This window comes from Chaetodon auriga, chromosome 4 (assembly GCF_051107435.1).
Source record: "Chaetodon auriga isolate fChaAug3 chromosome 4, fChaAug3.hap1, whole genome shotgun sequence".
In the NCBI taxonomy this organism is placed as follows: domain Eukaryota; kingdom Metazoa; phylum Chordata; class Actinopteri; order Chaetodontiformes; family Chaetodontidae; genus Chaetodon; species Chaetodon auriga.
Genome location: NC_135077.1, coordinates 22,391,399 through 22,413,262, shown reverse-complemented (window position 1 = coordinate 22,413,262; position 21,864 = coordinate 22,391,399). Strand labels below are relative to the sequence as shown.

The 21,864-nt window shown below is 44.4% G+C and overlaps 1 protein-coding gene across 8 annotated transcripts in view; it reads right to left on the bottom strand.

The window, feature by feature from the left end:
* Nucleotides 1-321: 321 nt before the first annotated feature.
* The window catches only part of rgs12b (regulator of G protein signaling 12b), a 40,308-nt gene continuing 18,765 nt past the window's right edge, over nucleotides 322-21,864 (bottom strand). For 2 of the 8 annotated variants that reach the window (XM_076728403.1, XM_076728402.1), the window contains exons 6-19: nucleotides 14,496-14,517; nucleotides 9,102-9,271; nucleotides 8,440-8,532; nucleotides 8,089-8,232; nucleotides 6,289-6,471; nucleotides 5,981-6,122; nucleotides 5,606-5,700; nucleotides 5,138-5,350; nucleotides 4,615-4,688; nucleotides 4,356-4,482; nucleotides 4,166-4,262; nucleotides 3,987-4,039; nucleotides 2,768-2,939; nucleotides 322-2,388 (exon numbers count right to left, since the gene is read on the bottom strand). In XM_076728403.1, coding sequence (XP_076584518.1) covers nucleotides 1,781-2,388; nucleotides 2,768-2,939; nucleotides 3,987-4,039; nucleotides 4,166-4,262; nucleotides 4,356-4,482; nucleotides 4,615-4,688; nucleotides 5,138-5,350; nucleotides 5,606-5,700; nucleotides 5,981-6,122; nucleotides 6,289-6,471; nucleotides 8,089-8,232; nucleotides 8,440-8,532; nucleotides 9,102-9,271; nucleotides 14,496-14,517 — 2,193 coding nt within the window. In that variant the 3' untranslated portion in view covers nucleotides 322-1,780. The remainder of the gene's footprint in view (nucleotides 2,389-2,767; nucleotides 2,940-3,986; nucleotides 4,040-4,165; nucleotides 4,263-4,355; nucleotides 4,483-4,614; nucleotides 4,689-5,137; nucleotides 5,351-5,605; nucleotides 5,701-5,980; nucleotides 6,123-6,288; nucleotides 6,472-8,088; nucleotides 8,233-8,439; nucleotides 8,533-9,101; nucleotides 9,272-14,495; nucleotides 14,518-21,864) is intronic. The other 6 variants (XM_076728404.1, XM_076728405.1, XM_076728406.1 and 3 more) reach the window with 6 other exon arrangements.

Sequence of the window (21,864 nt, the reverse complement as noted above, 5' to 3'; positions counted from 1 at the left end):
AAAGTAACTAGTAACTATAGCTGTCAGATAAACATATTGGGTTGAAACATACGTATTTCCCTCTGAAATACAGTGGGGTACAAGTATAAAGTGCAGCAGAAGATGGAAATACACAGATCCACTCCACCACTGGTTTTTCCCTCTGTGATATTCTGTTTGATCAAGACATGAAGATGCACATTCAAACTTTAACCTCAGATGAAAAACTACACAGAAACACTGATCTCAAGTGGGCACCTCCATGCACGGAAGTACTGAGGACGAATTTCAGGCACGTGCTCAAAACAGAAGAGAAAATCCAAGAAAGGAAGCTGCTCGTATGAGGGTCTGCAGAGAGAGTTCAACCTTTAAAACATTTATTTGATCTATTTACAGACAGTACAGTCAACTGAACAGAACAGAGGAAAACTGATTTCTACTGCGGTACAACTGAAGAAACAGCATGGCTGCTTTGCATTTCAACAATGACTACAGCAATACGATGCTTTTACAAAGTTGACTATATACAAATTAATACTTTTAACTGATAGATTGTAAAAATGAAAAGGACGTGGGATAAATTAATAGCGCAGGATAAAGTTAGAGTAAAACCTTTAAAAAGTGAAACGGTTTGACATGTTAGAACCAATTTTTTCCAGCTAAAACCCTGCAGAGAACGACGGTTTAAAACACTGTTGAACTGCGCAAAGAACAGAAACAGTTGCTGCTGTGTGATGTAGTGCAAGGAGGAAAAATGGAGACGGAGAAGAGAAAATTGCCCGTGTGCAGAAGTTTGCGAATCATTTGGTCAGAGAGCGAGGCTGCGTGTGTGCACTCTCTATAGTCTGTCTTCATGAGTGACACGAGAAATGCCTGAGGTGAGAGGACTGCGGTGGAAACACAGGATGTACTGTGCTCCAGTCGATAAGGAACAGCTGAGCAGATGCATGTGTTTATAGTGCTGAAGCTTTATGTTTGCATTTATGGGGTCAGGCTTGCTGTATCAGCATGCGGTGTGCTCCAAAGCATGTAATAAGTTGAAAATTATATACGTTCCACTTCGAACGCTAACGTCGCCTCCGTACCACCTTGGACTTGGAACGGGTAGTGACTGTTTCCTGAACTAGCCAGCTGTAGCTGGGTTTAAAGGTTAAAGTAAAAAAAAAAACAAAAGCAGGGAGAAAAAGATTTTTAAAACGTGTAAAGACCTGTGAAGTCTTGTTTGTAATTGGCTAAAGTGCATTGTTAGAGTCTGTACATTTGGGGAGGAGGGGGGCAGGGGTTGGCACTGGTCATCACAAATCCATGCTGCGCTCGTCGTCAAACTTACTTCTCAGGAAGAAATCCACAGCAAAGTCCAGTCAAAGTTCACACAGAGACACACCACACAGGGAAATTTCAAGGACAGGGTCTGTCCGAGCCTAATGCATCCATCTTTCCTCTCTTCCTGCGTCTGATTGTTCAGGTTGTTGTTGTTGACTTACAGTAGATGCTGGTCAAAGGGTAGAGCATACATCACTATATCAACTCACTATATCTGCTGTTGACTAAATTAACACTCACATCTACTGCATGTTACATTACGTACTGTATTTTACACTTTAATATGGAATTAAATGTTCCGTAATTCTAATTAGACGGTAGAAAGTGATTTATGAAGCTGAGGGAGGAGATGTGGATGCATTCTGGGAAATTCAGCCACAGACCAAAGAGTGACCGACAGGGAACTTCAAACTGACTTCACTGGGTCTCCGGTCCCGCTCACAGTCAGGTGAAGGAAGAGGTGAAAAGCTTCACGAGTTCACACGGGGGAAGTACCTGAGCTAGGCCGACCGTCCTGTGCTTGCTGTTGGGGTCGGGGGTGGCGTTTGCACTGGAGGGCTGAGGGAGTGACGTAGTTGAGGCTGGGGCTGTTAATGTCCCCCTCTCCCACAAGAGTCAGATCAGACAGGGTGTCCTCCTCCAACATCTGGACCGATTCTCCCCTGACAGAGTCCTGGAGGAGACAACGCTGGGCACCCTGGGATGGGTGGATGGGGGAGACGGTGCCAGGAAACGGAGGAGATGGTCTGGCTTTCCTCCCCCCTCCACTCTCAGTGCCCAGTGCAGAGTCCAAGCTCTGGGACTGATGGCTCGCACTGAGCAAGTGGCTGCTGCCTCCTCCTCCCCTGTCGTTGCTGTTCGCCTTATAGCCCAGGCGACCGCTGCTAGGGAAGCTGCCGTTGTTGGGGTTACAAGAATACGGGGTGGAGCAACTGGGCTCAGGGTTGTAGGGAGGAGGTGCAGCCTGGTTGGTTGCCACTGGTGACAGGCGCAGAAAGTCTGGGAGCTGCAGGTCGCTTTTGTTTAGCAGGCCTCGCTGGTCGTCTGCTCGGTTGCTCTGAGCTTTGGATATGAGGTCGAAGAACTCTGCAGACACACACACACACACACACACACACACACCAAACAGAAACAGGTGTACAGACACACACAAGCAGAGGTACACCCATGTGCACACACACACACGCACGCACGCATATGAATAGTCACCCAAAATGACGTCATGAAAAACATGAAACTACACGTTGTAATTCAGAAATCATGCAGCAGAGGGTGTATTAATCAGTTAGACAAGTCAAAGCTACATACAGTGTGAGCAGAGGTGACTGTGCTACATGTAGCTAGCTAGCTTTGAAAGCATTTGGTGCTGCTTCTGCAATACTGCAGACAGGCAAAAGGGTTAGTGTGGTCACAGCAACAGAGCTACAGAAACACAAGAGAGAGAGGGAGGTCGTTCAGTCTTTACCTTCAGCTTCGTCTATATTTATCTTTTTCTGCTTTCTTTTCTCCGGAGCCTTATGGAGAGAGACAGAGTGGTTGGGTAAAGGCTGGCTGCTTGTGTCAGGGCTGGGCCCAGCCTTGCCATTTTCCCCATGGGGGTGGGCTGAACCGGCTTTCCCTGACGGCCTGTCCTCCCCCTGGGGGCCATAAGGAGAACGGAGCAGGGCATTAGAGCCCTGGTGAGTCATGATGGTGCAAGTATGGGCACAAGTAATGAGAACACGTGGGGACCAGCGCTACTGACGGCGAGGAGGGTGACAACTCGTGGTATAAAATGAGAACAATTTGATGGGACGTAGGGGGTGCAGATTTCAATGATGCTGCTACTGAGAGGGACAGTTCAATGGGATCAAAATGGTAATGAATTTGTTGGTTTTGTGTAATTAATAATCAGTGACATGTTTTGAAAATAATTCTTTATAAAACATAAATCTTTGTGGGATGTTCCATTCAGACAACCACAATGTCCATCACTCTGCGTACTAAGTGTTACTAACCTGTAGGGTAACAGTAACACACACCACAACACCAGAAGGACCAACATTCTACCACTCAAAGCCAAAACTAGTGAAATGGGAAACTTTTTCTAAAGGTGTTTTTAAAAAAAATGAAAAAAAGGTTCTTCTAGATCAACCCAGAAAGCAAAAAATGACCATTTCTGACGGTCATCAATCAGGTTAAAACCTCAATAATAAGAAGAAAAGCCCGAAAGCAATCCAATGTGCGCCTGCCACCACCAGCTAAGTCCTTTCCAGCTGAGGAGTTTTTGAAGTTGTGAAAGCCACCAAATGGTCTGCGAGGCCGGGCTCCCATGGCCGGGCCACCGGGTGTGTTACGGAAGAAAGAGAACCAGCAAACCAGAGAGAGAAGTTGATGATGCATTCGGCCGACAGACAGACCACAATCATGGAATATTAGGAACCTCGAGAGTGTGACAAGGCTCTCAGCCACAGCAACAGAGCACATGAAGTCACACACAGCCCGAACGCTGCCAGAGACACACACACATCATACACCTGCGCACATGATCAACACATTGCAAATAGACATGGGTGACTGAAGACGAGCGAGAGAGACACTTAGTAGCGTGACATCATCAACCAGGAAGTGGAGACATTCGGTGGGTTATGGAACATTCCAGAGTGAGGAGAAAATGGGAAATCAGAAGCTGGAGGAGGTCTTACTGTTGTTGATTGGTTTCTGCTTGTCGAGGGGACGACTACCTTCTGTTTGTCTGCTAAAAGAAGGACAGAGGGCAAATGTAGATTCAAAAATGATGATAACAGGCAAGCAACTAGTTTTTTGTTCACTTGTTTCATTTAGTGTGTGTGTGTGTGTGTGTGTGTGTGTGTGTGTGTTTTACCTTTACCAGGAGTGTGTTCTGCTATATCTAATACCACTCGCAGTCCGTCCAGGTTGGATATAGGAAGACCTAGATCTAACGGCTCCAACTCTCCACTCTGCATCACAGACACACACATGTGATAGGAGATTGACATCACACACACTACCTGTGTGTCTATTTCAAGCAGTCAGAATGAGGGAGGACTTACAATGCGTGCTACCAAGTCGGAGAGGTGCAGGCCGTATTTGGCCACCACAGGCCTGAGGACCTCGGTCACTGGCTTGGTGGGCTTTGCTTTTAGGCCCACAGAACGGTTAATAGGGACCAAGTCAAGTCTGGAGAATGAGAAAGCAGAATGAGTGTTTTCTGTAGGAGCAGCTTGAGTGGTTTCAAGATCAACATTTACTCTCAGTTTTACTCCTGGTATGAGTTTGAAAAGTTTCAGACCTTTCTGCATATTACTGTACCTGAAGAGAGTGCGTTTCTCTAGTCGGAGGTCCCGAGAGCACAATGTCATACAGTCTTGATCCAAAACGAGTGGCTGACGGAGTCAAACACAGAAAAGAGTCGTCTGAAAGATGTCCAGGTCACTGCCCGACCCTAACGTGTGATCACTGAGACCAATACTGCTCTCTGACCCCGACTGATATGAAACACTTCTTGGTGGGTAGTCTTATCTTGTGTTTGAGCACACAGAACTTAAGAGTGAAGAGACTGAGAGTGGACTAAAACAGCTAAACCAAAACAAAGACAGAAAGCAGCTCTGTGGAACTGACAGCAACTGATAACTCTGTGGCTTCACCACTACGAGTAAGACGTCACATTACATGTATCCCTTTGACCTGTTCTTGATATGAAAATATTGATCAGTGCTGCTTTAAAGTCACCTTTCACTGTTTTTTTTTTTTTTTATTGGTTGTTGATAATATGTATAAGAGGTTTTAAGCCCCAAAACAAAGACATGTAAGACGGCCCCATCTCGTGTTGTACCTTCTCCCCTCCGACCAGGAAGAGATCAATAGCTGCCAGGTTGATGCAGAGCTTCTCACACAGGCCGAGCAGCAGGTCCCTGATGGACACTCCGGCCCTCAGTGGCACTGAGCAACATGAGCCATCCGGCAAGCTTATGTTACACTGCCTCAAGGGGGCGCTGCTCCCTCCTCGCTCTGCTGACACTGATACGGCGCCACGAGAAACATCAGCCTGAAGGGGGAAAACAGAGACAGAGACAGGGAGGGAAGAGGAGACAGTGAGAGGAGGGTTTCAAAAATAAGACAATGGAAATGGAGGATTAGAGGAGGAAAAACTCAAGTGTTTTCTGTTTGAGATACTTTTAAAGTAGATAAACTGAGAGGAGGAGGGTGAAGATAAAGCTGCTCAGTGCTGAAATGAACGTCTATGTGCTCATTAGTGTAACGTCTAAACCGATTAAGCGGTGATGTCTCCTTCCAGCCTGACCTCGTTCCTGCCTGACCCTGACGTCCCCAGCTCCAGACTGGCTCCTGAAGACAGTGAACCCTGGGATTCACGGCGACCATTGCTGCCAGAGAAATCTAAAAAAAATAAAAAATAAAAAAAAATCACACATATCAGCAGTGTCCTGAAGAAAGACAAACAAGGGAATAACAACCAACATGAAAAACTGTATTTTACATTCAATTCCATGATCTCTTCTAATAGCAACACAGTTTAAAAATATCATATGAACTTTAAAGAATCACTGTTTGGTAATCTCCATTACTGAACAAGAAACAACTGTGTCATTGTTGAGACTGTGTTGAGACTTAAACCCTTCAAATGAAGGAACACATAAAACGCTAAAAAACCACTGACTGTAGTTGAAGTCGGCCAGCTCGCGTTTCTTCGGGCCTTTGCCAAAACTCCTGTTGCGGGACCAGGAGAAGAACATGCCTTTCCTCCGGTCTCCTGAATCATCCTCATTTAAAGATCTGCCCGACTTGCTTTTTTTGTCCTCCTAGAAGACACAAGCAAAATGAATGAAGAGGGGTGGACACAAGGATTATCTGCTCTACCAGAAGGCGATACTCAGAATCATTCCAGCTGTTGAATCATTAGGATTTTAGGATTTATTCGTAGGACAAATTTCACAGAATTGTAACACAGTGGAGGCGCTGTGTTACCTTCTTTGGTGTGGAGAGGTTGGAGCGGTCAGAGCCGGTGGTGCTGTGTTTGGAGGTGGGGCTGCTGGGGATGTGGTAGGGGTCAGGCAGGGGCCTCCCCTCCACCTCCGCCAGCATACACTCCTGGTACAACAGAGACTTGAGGAACCGCGTGTAGCTGTCAAACTTCATCAGGTTGAAGATCTAAAGATGTGAAAGAGAAGGAAAGAAGTAATCAGTGGAATGAGCGAGCTCATAACAAGGAGGCTGGAAAAACAAGAACAGAGAGGTAATGGAAGGCAAGCGAGCTAAAGAATAACGGAGGGAAATACTGAAAAAATAATGACAAGAAGATGTTCACAGATGTTGACAGCACATAGGAGAGATAAAATTTAAAGTCTAACATCCCACCAGCAGCCCCCTTGAGACTCCCCGTGTTCACAGATGAGTACCAGAATACAATTAATTTTATTTTCTTGGAGTCCTAAAATCTAACATTCATCCACAGCACGGTGCTAAAGGCCAAGGCTATGGGTCATAAAACTCCAATGTATCTGCCCTGTAGGGAACAGTGAGCTCTGTAATTTCCATCGCAATTTGCCTGTTAGATTTGGGTACTTCTTTTGTAAAGTGCTGCTAATGGGGCAGAAAATATGAGGATATTATTGAGGGCACAGGGCAAAAGTAGAGTTGCACCAGTTCTAATCTGATTCCAACACCTTACTTTGGACATCTGCCAACTCTGACACTGATAACAATACCTTAGCTCTATTCTTATTATCATTACTGTTAGTATTATTACTGCTGTTGGTGGTGGTGGTATTATGTGTAAGGTTACAAGAGGCTGTAGTAAACCACACAGCACATTTTACTAAAAGAGTAAAAAATATATAAAAATGATTCCAAAGCAATTTGTTTGAACTGTAGGTCAAACATACAAACAGGTGTATGAATTGCTGTGGGAATTCCTTTAACGTTTTAAAAGCTTGAACAGATCAAGTGCACAGCAATGCACTCAATCAACTACTAGTAAGTAGATTTCTACACGAGTTCAAAAGTTATAAGAGACTTTCAAAGAGTGCAATGGCAAACTCCTTCAAAAGGTTTTCAAAGTGAATATTTGAAATTAAAGTGCAAGAACTGTAGAGAAATAAATATCTACACTATCATAAGACCCTACCAAATAAGTGAACTATAAGAAGACCATGGAATCTTGATGGTTGATGTCAGTCCAATATCCAATAAGTCAATTACGTCAATATGAGCTCTAGGCAAAAGAAACAAGGGCATGGTGCAAGTATGTATCTTTGTCTGTGTGTATGTTTGAGGTTGGTTGTCCGCACGCATGTAAGTCTCACTCAAAACATGAAGTCAACGGTGTCACAAGATCCTGACCATCCCAGGAGTATTTTGCAAAAGTCTTTGGGAGAACATGTGTGCGTGTTCTATGTAGAAAAATATGGAAGGTGATGTTGGAGGATATCCTTCTAACCTTGTGACTCTTATCAGAGTTTGAACATCTGAGCTCAGCTGTTGAAATCAATGGAGCTTTTCAGTAATTTCACTCCATAACGGGCACATCTAAGAAATCATTCACACTTGGTCCCGTAACACTGGTTCATTTTTCAATAAGGGGTCTGTTGTGATTCAAATTCATGAGTAATAATAAACGCATCCTTCGGGGAAAGCCTCTTTTCACTTCCCCCTCACGGGGAAGGTCAGAGGTCAGTGCCATCTAAGTACAGCTTCTGGAGCAGATGCTGTAGCTGCTAATCACATCGAGTTTTCAGCATATAGGCTGTGTTTTGGTGTGCACGCTACCTGCAGCTGCTGCTCCTTGAACATGTCAGGTCGGGGGGCGTTGAGTATGTCGTCGGCGAGCTGGGCTTGACTATCTATGTTGACCGGTGTTGTAGCTTTACTGGACAGGAAGCTGTTGTAGATCTCCCTGGCACGCTGAGAGAGCTGAAGGAGGTGGGAGGGTCAGGCAGGATGAGTGACAGCAGTGGAGGTGGTGGTGTAGATAAAGAGACAAGGTGATAAGAAAGAGAGAGGAGAAGATAATGAATGAAGAGCTGATAAACACATACAACTGTCCCTCATTATTTCTAGAGGGGTGTAAGTGGATGCATGTGCGTGATCAAATAGTGCTCGTTAATGCATGTCCCCTACCTGCTTCTTGTCATTCTCAGGGACGTGGCTAAAGAACTCACAAGCCTGCCAGAACAGGATATTCTCTTCACTGAACTCTTTCTTTAGGAACTCCTGCAGCAAAAAAGTTAAATGTGGCTGGAAAATGAGGAAAATCAGGCAAACTTATACACAAATACACAGGTCCTGTACGGCACGTACGCAGTCAGTAGTTGCATCTCTCAACATTTTGAGATTTTTTTTGTTTTACGTTTTGAAAAAATACTTGCATGAGTTACATTTTTGAACAGTATAGACATTACACAATAAAAAGTGAAAATGAAACTCCTTTGTCAAATGACAGACGTGCAGAATACGCCCATCCCAACCTTCCAACAATGCTGTGCATGATTTTCTAGTATATACAGCCTGTAATCGTGTCATTAAAGTGCTGCAAGGCACATTTCTAAAATTTGGCAGTGTAAGATATGGCCAATGCTAACTGGCACAAAACACAACTAACCAACAAATACTTATATTTGATAAGCTCCTCACAATTCTGACAGCTGTTTTTTTTAACTTGATACGTTAGAAAGGTTTGCTGAAAGTCCATTTGATAGTTGGAAGGAAACTGAGCCTTTAACACAGCACATATCTGTTATGTGAATGCGCTGGCAAACACGAGTCATGTGCTGTTACAGTACCGAGAAGTAGCGGACTCCCACGGGATCCTGCAGCAGTCTCTCGAAGCAGACAGCCCAGCTGGCCACTCTCCTCTCAGTGTGGCGCCGGTGGCTCTGAACGCTCGGCAGGCTGGCATTGCTGTTCAGACTGTTGTCGCTGCTGCAGCCCTGCAGCTCCACGCTGTTAAGTTCTGTTCACACACACAAATGCACACATCAAATGGTGGAGGTGACTTCAGTAGGGCTGAGGGTCTCTAGGTAGCTCCCAATTTGATGTGAGTCGGGGTGGAAAGATTTTTTTCCCTTTGCTTGCTTATCCTGTTTATTGCTTTGTTTTTGTCTGTCTGCAGTACGTTACCTGAAGGCACCACAGTCAGCAGCATGGTGCACACCCAGGCCTAGTGTGTCCCATGGGATAATAAGGTCAGAGTAGCAATCAGTCCAGTGAGACCACCTCAGCCCACACGTGTCCCTGCTATGGTATTCTGTATAGCACACCATCACTTATACATTTCCTACAATACTGATATTACAGTATCCCAAGCAGCTGCAAGTATCCCTGCAGATCCACACTGTTAAAAGCGTGCTTCACTGCACACGTTCACCTTTCAGAGAGGAGCTGCTTTAATCTTAAACAACTCCCAACAGTATTAAACTGCTTGCCTGACATATTGAAAACTGCAGCTATTCTTTTCCACTGTGCATACTCTCAATTAAAAAGAAGTTTCACTCTTAAAGCACTAATCTAACATTTTAATTAAAGGGTTTTGTGCATGGACGCTTAATCGTTCTGTGGAGAGTCCCAAAGCATTGAAGAATCGATTATTTTTCCCACCACTAGACCTGAGTGTGTCTATGTTCTTAAAGTTTAGACAGACTTGCAAAGCAAAGGCACACAGAGATGCTGAGAATAACCGGAATAACAGTGCTTCAGGCCCGATGAACTGAAACTGGGACACTAAGTTGAGATAAAACAAAACACAAGGACAGCCAGAGGGAAGCCGTCACCGGTCAGGTGCCCGAGACGACGCAAAACCTCGAAATAAACTGAAAAACCAGTATGCTGCCAACAGATAAGGACCTCAGTGATTTAAAACTTGGAAAACTGGCTATTAATGGACCAGTTCCAGTGTGATTTCCATTTTTGCTCATTCTTCACCAGTTTGATGTTATCAATGACAGTTTTCGTACTGAGGATTTTCTCAGTGTTTCCAAAGCGCTCAGCTCATTCACTCTTACTCCCTTTCATACTGCACAGTGCGCCAACCCTTCTGCTTCACTCATTCATGATCATCTATTTCAGTGAATAAGAGGCAATCATTAGTGAATCCATTCTTTGAACCACAGACAGCCTGGATAAATGGCCAGCCTTTCACAGACAGGCCAGCACTAAAAAGGTGCATCACACCAGTAATCTATGGCAAGAAAGGAGCCTCAGACACCATGTCCTATTAAGCTTCATATTGTGAGACTTCTATTAGAGTCTGTGTTCAGTTAATAGTCCACAAAATGAAATTAAAACAGAGCTTTGGTATTCATTACTGGAACTGAATGGAAATACAAAGACTGAATGAAAATGTGGGGTTGTCTGCTCACTGTCAATCGAATGTGATCAAACCACGCCCAGACAGACAGTGATGAAACAGAGGGTTAAAACTCTCAATAAATTATTCTGGCTGCTTATCTTATCGTGAATATTTAATGTTCTTAATACTTAAGATTTTCAAACCAAAAGTAAGATGACTGAATAATTTAGTACGTTTAGATATCTACATTTCACAAAGGGTACATTTTGCTAAACATGCGAGGGGAGAAGCAGCCCTTTAAGTGCTGGGCAGAGCTCAGAGAGCAAATTTAAACTTCCATAACAGCAAATCCATAAAAATGTAATTAGAAGGAAAATAAGTCCTCTACTACATCAGTGCTCTTGGTTTGTATTTGGTCCATGGACAGCATTACTGCCTCGCTCCTCACTTCTTTTTAAAGCCAAAATTCAATTCATTTTTATCTTACATTGAGGATACAAGATAAGAAGGGCAAAGGTACAACACAACAACAGCACAACAGCTGCCCCAACACATTAGCACCTCTGCAGGTGGTAGATAGAAAACTCTTCAACAAACCATCCGATCGGGAGATTCAAACTTGGCAATCTTTAAAACAAATGCAGCGACAAGACTAAAGCAAACCTGCTAATCAACATCAAAGTCTCTGCTGACAGCGCGTTAGATTTATTGCTCCTCTGTGTGTTTGGGCGGAGAAGAAGGATTTAAAGCACCAGCTCTTTCCTCACCTTGGTAAAGCTGGTAGGATCCTGTGTGGTGCCAGCGAGGCAGGTAGCGAATCCTGAGGGGCAACCAAGCCCCTCCATCCATACTCACCCTGTCAGGGCCCCTCACAAACTCAAACACAACGGGTCCAACACACAGTCCGAAACAGGGCACGCACGCACACACACATGGCTGAAAACATCACAGGAAGCGAGAGCGGGAGGGAAAACGGGGAGAAAGAAGTAGGGGACTGAAGGAGAAAGAGAGAGAGGCTGTTGGTGGTGAGCAACCTGACTGACAACCAGAGACCAGAGTCAGGTCACAACACGCACACGCACCTGCACATACGTTCACACACACCTCTGCTAGCTTCCAGGTAAGTGATACAAGCACACACAGGCCTCCAGATGATGAATAATTCAGAGTCAGGATGGGGTGGGGGTGGGTGGGGGTGGGCACATATACATATGCACACAGACACACGCGCACCCACACACACAAACTGCAGTATTGATGAGGAGCTTGTTAAAGGAAGGCCACTACTGAGACTAATGAGGCCTGCAGCCTCCACACAACCACACAAACTGACAAACAGGAAACAAGGAAGAATATCTGTCAGCCTACTCCTGTCTTGACTTTTGACTGACTGATTAAAAAAAATAAATCTTTCTGAGAGTGGCATTTAGTAGCATACAGTACGCAGACAAAAAATCCCTAAATTCATGCTGTAGTCCAGAGGACGCACACTCAAATTCACAATAAGGCAAAGTTATTTTCACAAATGATTCACATCTATTTTTCCTTAAAAATTATGAAATATGAATAAACTTACACCAAATCATGTCAATACTTCAATAACTAAATCTATTAGGTTTTGCAAGTGTCTAAAAACATCTGCGAAACAGAATAAATTGAAGCGGTATTAAACACGAAAATGTAGCGTGCGGTTTTAATCATTGCTGGCGTAAAGGAAACGAGCGTTAAACTCAAATGGAACTGTAATTAACGTCAGCGTTAGAGGGTTTTTATTGTAAAAAGCAGGCAGTGGTGGAATAAATATTCCTAAGCAAAAACAGAAATACCACTGTATAAAATACACACGACTGATGTTAAGAAGAAAACCTTGCATTACCAAACGTAAAAGTACTCATTATACAGGATGGCTCCTTTCAGGATCATACATATTACATGACTGGATTCTAATTAGTGCTGCATTAATGTGTGAGCATCTCTAATTGCAGCTGGTAAACGCTTTATATACTGCTGGATATCTTAACTTATGGTAATACATAATAATCTATTTGTGGACGGAACTTAACTAGAACAAATACGTGGAGGAGTAAAAAGCACAATATTTCACTCTGACAGGAGGAGAAGTATAAAATAGTAGAAGTTGTGAGTTTGCTAAATGCCACAGAGGACTAAGCCAGAGCTCAAAAAATGTCCTCACATAGATTTGTACATTTTCACTGTTTTTTTTTTTTCAGTCCTTCAATCTGAAGCACTGCAAAGGTGGAGCGGTTTTCATTATTCATAATGCACTGCATACGGGAGTGTGGTTCTATGTTGTGAGGAGCTAAACTGGCAAAGTGTACTTGATAACACAGCGCAGCTTTTTTTTCCAGCATTCTACTGTAGTATCAAACACATGTCCAACCCCAGGCCAGGTTCTCACAAAACAATGCTTATTCTTCATCATTTGAATCTGTGGTTGTTGATACATTCTGTGGAAGCAGAAGTGCTCAAAAGAAAAGTAGAGTTATCTTCTGTAAGAATCACAAATTTCCCTTGAAATCTTATTCTAGTCTTCCGTTTCTGCTTCTGATTATTTGAGCTAAAACACACAACGTCTCTCATCATATTATGTTGAACACATGAGAGAACCTTTCTTTAACCTTCACTCAGTTTATGACTTTCATGACCTCGGCGACGTGTGCAGTATGGATAACCTGTCAAACTGACATCCTTTTCCTGAGTGTTTACTTCTTATGCTTTCTCAGAACGACGGCACAATACGAGAGGCAATAACAAAGTGGCAGTATGATTTACAGAAATAAGAACAGTGCGTAGATGTTGCCCATCTTACAATTAAGACTGACACATCAAGTTTTACTGCTATTTGGAACCATTAACCAATTTCACTAGTCCCTTTGCCATCCTGCTCCCACATCCCATAAATGTTCTTGCCACTCCACTCAATAATAACACATCCTCTCCTCCAGAGACACGTGGTGTGAATAAGTGGCCATAAACACTTTTACGTTTGAGCTGATAGTAAACATGTCTGCCGTGGGTTCCACACTCCCGTTTGTCTTGCGTCTCACCTCCTCTTCCTCCTTTTATCTCCCATCTGCCATAAACTGTGTCTTTCATGTGCATTTGTGAGGCGTTAAAGCACCATTAGACGTCTCTCAAATCAGAGACCTTTTGTCATTGTTAGCACATGCTAATGGTGCACATGACACCAACAGTTGGCCTCACATGAGGTCCAGTATGATGCGTCGCAAGAGGTAGAATCGATCCATTTAAAAAACAATTCCTGACAGGTTTGACTAAAACTACACAGCCTCCAGATTACAAGGGAATACAGATATACTGGCTTGCTATCAACTGCATTTTGCTGAGCGACTTTAAGAAATGAAACTATTGCGTCCAATTCCCAATGCTGTTTCTGAAACACACATTTAGCCTTTTATTGTGCAGTCTGAACAGAGCACCACGTTCTGCATCTCACACTGTGTGTCTCTATCCACGGTTTGTTCTTGTTGTGCAGATGTTTACAATTTTAGGACTATTTTAAGAATACAGCCTGCCACAGCAGACAGAGGTGGGGCAGAGGTAGAGCAGGTCAAACCAGACTGTTGTTTGTGAAAGCAGTGAAAGCAGCTGGTTATTAATGAGGGGTCCACTACATGAACATGGCCATAACTCTGAACTTTAAAATAGGACAACAACACAATAAGCCATTCATTTCATCCAATCCAGTGACATGGCAACTGAAGGATGAGGGAAGCCTATTCAGCAGTGGTCAAGGGTATGTCAAAAGTCAAAAACAGGAACAGTAGATAAAAAGCAGAGATTGGAGGTCATGAGAAATGTCACTGATTATTAAAACAGATACTGAGAAGGTCAGACGTCTACTCACCTCCATCGGAGACTGCAGCAGACTGTAAAGAAGCACAGAGAGACATGGGTTAGGATATTCCCTCATCACACAGATGACACATACGAGCTCACACGGCACATGAGAGCCAGGAGGCAGCTGCCCGGACACGCACTTCAGGCTGCACGGAGACACACACCGACTGTGTTTTCTCACGGGACCTGGCCCATTATCACACACACTTTCACATCATAACACAGTCAGGTCAGCACCCACACTCTTTGTCTTGTGTGTGGGTGGAAATCATCTGTGAACTGGCTGTGCTGGCTCTGCAAGAAAGCTTCCTCAGAGGGGTGGGGCTTACTATGTGTGCGTGTGTGTGTGTGTGTGTGTGTGTGTGTGTGTGTGTGTGTGTGTGTGTGTGTGTGTGTGTGTGTATTTAAGTGTGAGGAGGCGAAGAATTAAAGGTAACACGTGGTAACATATTATACCTGTATCTCATCTAATCACCAAAGTCATCCCTCATACAAACACAGATATCTGTATGGACATCCATTCAAACCAAACTTAAGTGTCATATCCTATTTTCCCAACATAGACTTGAAACATCACATAGAAAAAAACACGCACACACACGACATACAATGCAACGATTTTTATCCCAGACATGCTGAGCTGGGATGAGATCACTCAACACAGACATCAGTAATGTATCTAACTCTGGAACACAGTTGAAACGCTCTGTGAGTCAGAGAGAGCAGAAGGAGACGAGCAGACAAAAGAGAGATGGGGAAAGAAAGAGAGACAGGGGAGAGATGGGGGGGTGGGGGGTGTCAGCAATTAAAGACAGCGCAGACACAAAACCAGCCCAACATAAGATCTATGGATAAAAATCCACACTGAGCCACACTGTGGATCCGTCAGAGGCTTTTGATGCTCTTAATCTGACCACTAATCTGGTTAATGACTGGCTTGATGCCTACTCATATGATGGAAGGCAGCCTCTGGAGAGCAGATATGCTGGTTCAGAAGGTATTTTCTTTGGCACATCTGGAAAGTTCAACGATCTCAACACCTCTCAACACATAAACATGGGAGGCTCCTGGATGATTCTATGGGCTGATGATACAGTCATCGGTCAGAAATGGTTAAACTTTATTTCTGAGGAATCAGGTACTAAATTTGACACATCATACAGTGACCATGATTCTCATTGGCAACTGCAACATAGATGCAGCTTCGGCAAGAACTTGTGCCTGAAGAGTGGGGACAAATATTACTGTGACAGCAGGTGAAAGACGAGATCATTACTCGTGAGAGTATGTCTTCGTGTTTGAAACAACAACATGACTAAAACTGAAACTGGTGCAACAATAAAAATAGAAGCTTCTAGTAGACTTAAATAAGTCAGTTTCCACAGCTGAACCGTCGGCAGACACATTCACACTGTAAGGACAAAGCTGTAGTCTCTGCTCTGGTTTCACACTGTGTAGTCAGTTCAGATGGTCAGACCAAAAAAACGTCGTTTATTTCACCATAACCTGATTTCTTTTCTTTGTCCCTCTCCAATCAGTCACTTTCCAAAAATATGAACCACTCTTAAAAAGCTATCATCGTCAATTCATAACAAATCCTGCACTATCCTGACTCAGATTGTACACTTTGAAACCACTCCAATCTAATGGAGCTGAGCCTCCCGGTGCAGCATACTGTACGTGTTGGTTTGATTCATGTGCGTCTTGGCCATTTCCTCACTTGAGCCAGGCTGTCCCAGCCAGATGGCACAGCAAGCATAATCACTGGGATTAGCTATTTCAGACTGTCCCTGGAAGAGTAGAGGTTGGCACTGGCGCGTGAAAAGAGATTTGATGAGACTTTATAGCAGCTGATTGAGGTCAAACCACCGCATAGGACAAGAGAAAATGACAGGGGCAGAAACCTCACCAGTGGAAACCGGTTACCCGATCCTTACGCCAATTAGAGTCGCGCACATTTCACATTTCGGCAGCGTGTATTCTGTCTCTAATGTGAGTGCGTGTTTCATGTGTGTGTTCAGACATGCTGAGTGGATTTTGTATATGCGTGCATGTGGCCAACATCTGTTTGAGATGTCTCTCGTATGTAGGGCGCATTCTTTTGCGTTTGTGGACGTATGCATGTGTGTATGCGTGTGTGTGTTCACCCCCTATCCTCATTCAGCTCCGGCGTGATCACTTCCAGACGTACTCTGCGGTGGAGCGGTTTGATCCCTGGCCGAGGCCCCAAGTTCCCTCTCCTCTCCTTTCCTGCCTGTGCTCCCCTCTAACCCATTTTCAATCTCCCTCCTTTTGTTTGTTTTTCACCTCCTAGTCGCTGATCCCACTCTTTGTCCCTCTATCCCTCATTACCAAGTCTTTCTCTTCTTCACTCCCTCCCTCCTTCAACCCTTCCTCTGTCATTCCAGTGGCGCCCCCCCCCCCCCCCCCCCCCCCCTCCTCTCCTGGCAGATCCTGGTCATTCCTGACAACCCACAGGGAATGACTGGGGTTTTCCAGACTTTCCCTCCTTGAGTTTGTCTCCCAAAGCCCCTATCCGCAGAAAAGCATGCAGCTGGAAAATGTCTTGGTAATAGACAATCATAATATCAAATATATAGTCCCAACAGTAAAGTCCTGCCACTTCAATGAGCCCATGTGTGCTACTTTCAGCCCCCATTGCTTTCAAACTTAGCAAGCTCTATGTTACCTCGGTGTTAGCGGCAGTAAGGTTTCACTCATATGTCGTAGCCCCAGTATTGTCTACAGATCATTGACTGGTATTGCTGGGGCTTTTATGTTCCCATCATGCAGTAAATGCAGATAAAATCAGCAGAAAAAAGCAACACAGCAGCACATGACCGATGGCCACGATGACGGTTAGTGGAAAAACCAAAAGTTCAAAGCAAAACCTCAGAATGTGAGTGTGGTTATGAATTTTGTGAATCCACAAAGAGCTGCAGCTAATGGTTTCTTCTTATCAATTAACATGTCAACACATTACTTGTTTTCCACTCTCACGGTCTCAGATAGAGTTAGCTGTGATGGTGCATGACACGAGGACGTTCGGGCCAAATTTCTGTTGATTTTTAGGGCAAAACAAAAGACATCAAGAGGTAGAGATCAAGAGTAAGAAGCTGCTCTGCAGATAAACGCTGCATTTTCAGTACAATCTTTCAGCCATGAAGCAGAACAGCAGTTTGGTCCTTTGATACAATAAGTAACAACTGCAAAGATGGAAATCGGGCTGATGTGCATCACAAGGCCCTATTGGGATGTTTTTTGGTTTAGGTGTTCAGGCACAGCTGTTACTGCAGAGGTATGCCGTTTCAGGTCGGCACAGTGACATTCAAACAAGAACCACATTGTTTGGTTTATTGTTACTGTGTTTTTTCACTTTGGATGCTCTAGGTCAGAATTGTATTCCAGTCCATAAAGTCAAAGTCTGGCTGTCATATGAGAAGCTGGAAACTTTTTGCTTGATAAATGACTGAGGAGTTTGGTCGTTGGTGGTACGTCACTCGATTTATCAGCTAATCCTTTCCGCACTTAATGCTAGATGTTCAAATATGTCACATCTTATCTGATGCCCTGTTTGTAACTGGTCCAGTTGACTCTGTCAGTCAGTCTGTGGATGCTGACTTGTCCTCAATTAGATCCTTGAATTCAGAAAATCAAAACTCAAGTCTGAGAAGAACTTCACATTTCAGAGTTCTGAGAAAACCTTTGTTATGTTGTGGACAAAATAATGAACACACACACATCACTCTCACACCCATACATACAGCTGACTCACACTGGTCTGAATCAAACACCCAGGCCCATTTTTCACTTCCAGTCCATCACTGCTGGTACATGTGGCTCATCGGGATCTTGAGATTTACTGATAGGGGTGTCAGAGGGAACTTAGTGTTGTATTGCATTATGACCTTGTTGATCAGTAGAGACAAAATAACCTGTTGGATGATGTGTTTGTCCACAGGTCAAAACATGTTTGTACACCTACATCATCCTGCTTCCAGCTCCCTCAACATAAAATGCCACCTTGTAGACGCATGCCTGCGCTTGTTCATGTTGTGTTTATGCATGTGTTTGTGTGTGTGCATGCAGTGGTTGGCCACTGTGTGCATAGGTCCCAAGTGCTTTATTAGCTGTGACTAGTGGGAGAGGGGTGGCTTACATCATCTGTTATGAAGCCTGGACGTCCATTTCAAACTATGGCAAAAACACAGGGTACAATTTACAGCCATGCGTTCTCACCATTATCATAATATTAATATTTTAGAAGCCGTAAAAGTCTCCTTAAACAATCTCAAGTTTCCGAAATGCTCCCCGTCCAGGTGGACAGCGATTCCTGGAAAAAGACGTTCTGTTTCACAGGATGAGACACAGAGCAGCCAGTAACACTTAACGGGCTGAATGAAAAATGTCCATCTGTGGGAGAAACTGTCAGGGATAACATTTGCACTCACACACACAAAGACAAGACTGTTTGGACCACAGGAACCTTATTCCTGGCTCCATCACTGGAGCTGGAACTGCAACCTTTGGTATGAGCTCCAACACTCATGTGTGTAAGTGAGGGATGAATATGAACTCAAGTGTGGAAGAACACTGAACAAATCTAAGTCTGCTCTTGTGCCTGCGAACACTGGCATTACTAAAGAGAGACCACACCTATAAGCGAACAACTGACACACACACACACACACACTATCCTTCCAAGGTGACTTCAAAATGAGATTTCCCGACTGCAGGCACTCAAAACACACACGGGCACGCACACACGCTTCCAGCTGAGGAGGAAGCTGTTGCGCCAACAGTCTCAATGTGTGCGTGCCTGTGTGTTTACTTTTGAATATGAGGTGAATAGTGGCTGCCATTGAGAAGACCGGGGTCGCCCTGCCAGGAGTGGCAAGCATGAAACCGCTTAGCTTCAGCGTAGCTTAAGTCAGAGAGGATGGGATGAGGCGAACAAGCTGATTAGGTTTGAACGAGCCAAACGCGAGTCAAATGAGGCTGCGCAGGTGAGAGCGTGGGTGACGGCGCTCGCCACGAAACCCTGCGAGGAAGCCAGATTTGAACATGTCTAATCAAGATTTTCTGACTAAATAAATGAATAAATAAATATACAGTGATTAGCAAACTTGGTGTCAATGGACGCTGTGTGTTCACCATCTCAACGTCCCCACAAAACATTTCAAAACTTCCTTTTTTTTTTTTAAAATTCCGAAGTGAAATCCTCAGTGACCGTCTCTGGAATTCTGGGCTTAAGGCCTAAATCCCTGTGATGCATTCAGGAATCAATATCCACTCTCTATGAAAGGAAAGAATGTGGATAATGTTTGTTTCCCTACAATAGAGCCACACAGGAGATGTGACTCAGAGGCTGAGCCGGTGATAAACGTTTGCTTTACTTGGCTCCTTGCCTTGAATGCACACAGACACAGAAGAGGGAGAACATGATGTAAACACAATACGGTTTGATCAAATACCTCTGTCTGAGCACACACACACACACACACACACACACACACACACACAGAGCTGCCGACGAGACAACTTAGTCAGATCACCTTTCCACCGTCTTACAGTGTGATTTTTTCTCACTTTTTTTAACAGACAAACACAGGAGGCTACCCTTTGAGGTGAAACGTACACACCATATGACTCACAGGGGCCAGACAAAAGAAGCTCTTTCTGTCTTTGACCGCGTTTGTCTCGATCTCTGGCTGCCGTCTCTGCCTCTGTTTCTCTTCCTCTCTCTCTTTCCCACTCAGACCCAAAACACATCTGGCTTTGAAAGGAAGGGAAACAGCCTAAAGCCGTCTCAAACTCTTGTTAGTCTTTCATTTTCCTTCTGTCTCACCTTTACACACACGTACCCAGCCTGTTACCTCCACGACCCTGTCTTTCTTTAAACACCAGACAGGATGGCTTGTTCATTGTAACTTTTGGCTCGTGTCTCTGCCCCTGTCCTCTCCGTCTTTGACTTTGTCTTCATCCATCTCCGTTTGTCTTATACGCCCCCTCCCTCTCAGAATGGTCTGATGGTTCTGGAGTCCTCTCTCCGCCTGTGTGTTTTGAAGGTAACACTACCCTCTTTCCTCCATCTGTCCCTGTATTACTCACTTGCAGTAAGCACAACAACACTGTTATGCGCTGCCACTTACACTAAATGACATTCTCACTCCCTTTTTCCTCTCCCCGTTCCATCCTTCTCTGATTTCTGTCATTAATTGTACAGAAGGAAAACCAAAGCTGGGGTAGAAATTCTATATCAGGAAACATGCTGCTGAATTTCTGATGTGGCTGCTGAGTTTTTCCACTCGTGGCACTTTGGCAGCATTACAGCCAGACTTTGGTTTGTTTCTCAAAAATCACTTCAGCTTATATGTGAATATTTCAAATCCAGTGTCAGTTAAGTTGGCTTCTATGAGCATGACTAAATAAGAAAGTCTACTTCCATTCACTTCCTCCTGCTATAAAACAGGATGACAAGTCGAGCTCTCTCTCTATACAGACCAGCTGGAAGTGTGTGTGTGTGCAGACTACTCACTGTATTGAAGTTCCAGACCCGCTTGAAGGAGAGCCTCTTCCTCAGGCTCATCCTGCTCTCCTCTCACACAGGAGGAAACACACCGACGGCTCAATCTACATATCTGAGCCACACAAACACACATGAAAACGGTCACACTCTCACACACACACACACACACACACACACACACGTGCGCTAACGCTGACGGAGCGTCTTCGGGAGCTATCTAGGGCAGGAAATTCATGCAGGCAGCTGACTTGCATGGAGCCATGCCTCAGCACGCCTGTCACACACTCAGCTAAGAATTAGCCTCAACTATGTGCTAAAGTTGCATGAAGTAACTTTACTATTCTCTCCCACTACATGACATCTCTGTCCCACTCTTTCTCACACACTCCTCCACACACTAAGCTGACAGACTGACTAGGAAGTTCCATTCTCTCTCAGACACACACACACACACACACACACGCACACACACACATACGGCTCCGTTTCCATAGTGACACGCCCCCATCGGGTAGCAGTTAGAGAGAAGGGGTGGGAACAAAGGTCAGTCTGCCAATCACACTGCAGCATAGCCCTTACCTCCCCCCCCCCCCCCCCCCCATCCTCCTACTCCTCCCTGTTCAAATCAGTTAGGCTGGTTTAGGTGTGATTGAACCTCAGGATGTGTCTCACCAATTTAACAAATGAATCATCCTTATTTTGTCAAATATTATAAGCACAGGGAGACGAGAAGAGGACTGAAGAAGAAGAAAAAGAGTTTACTCTCTAGCGTCGGCTTGCAAAAGATTAATGAAGTTCCTGCAGGTTTGTTAAAAGGTCAACTGAAGCAAACAAAAGGCACTTCACA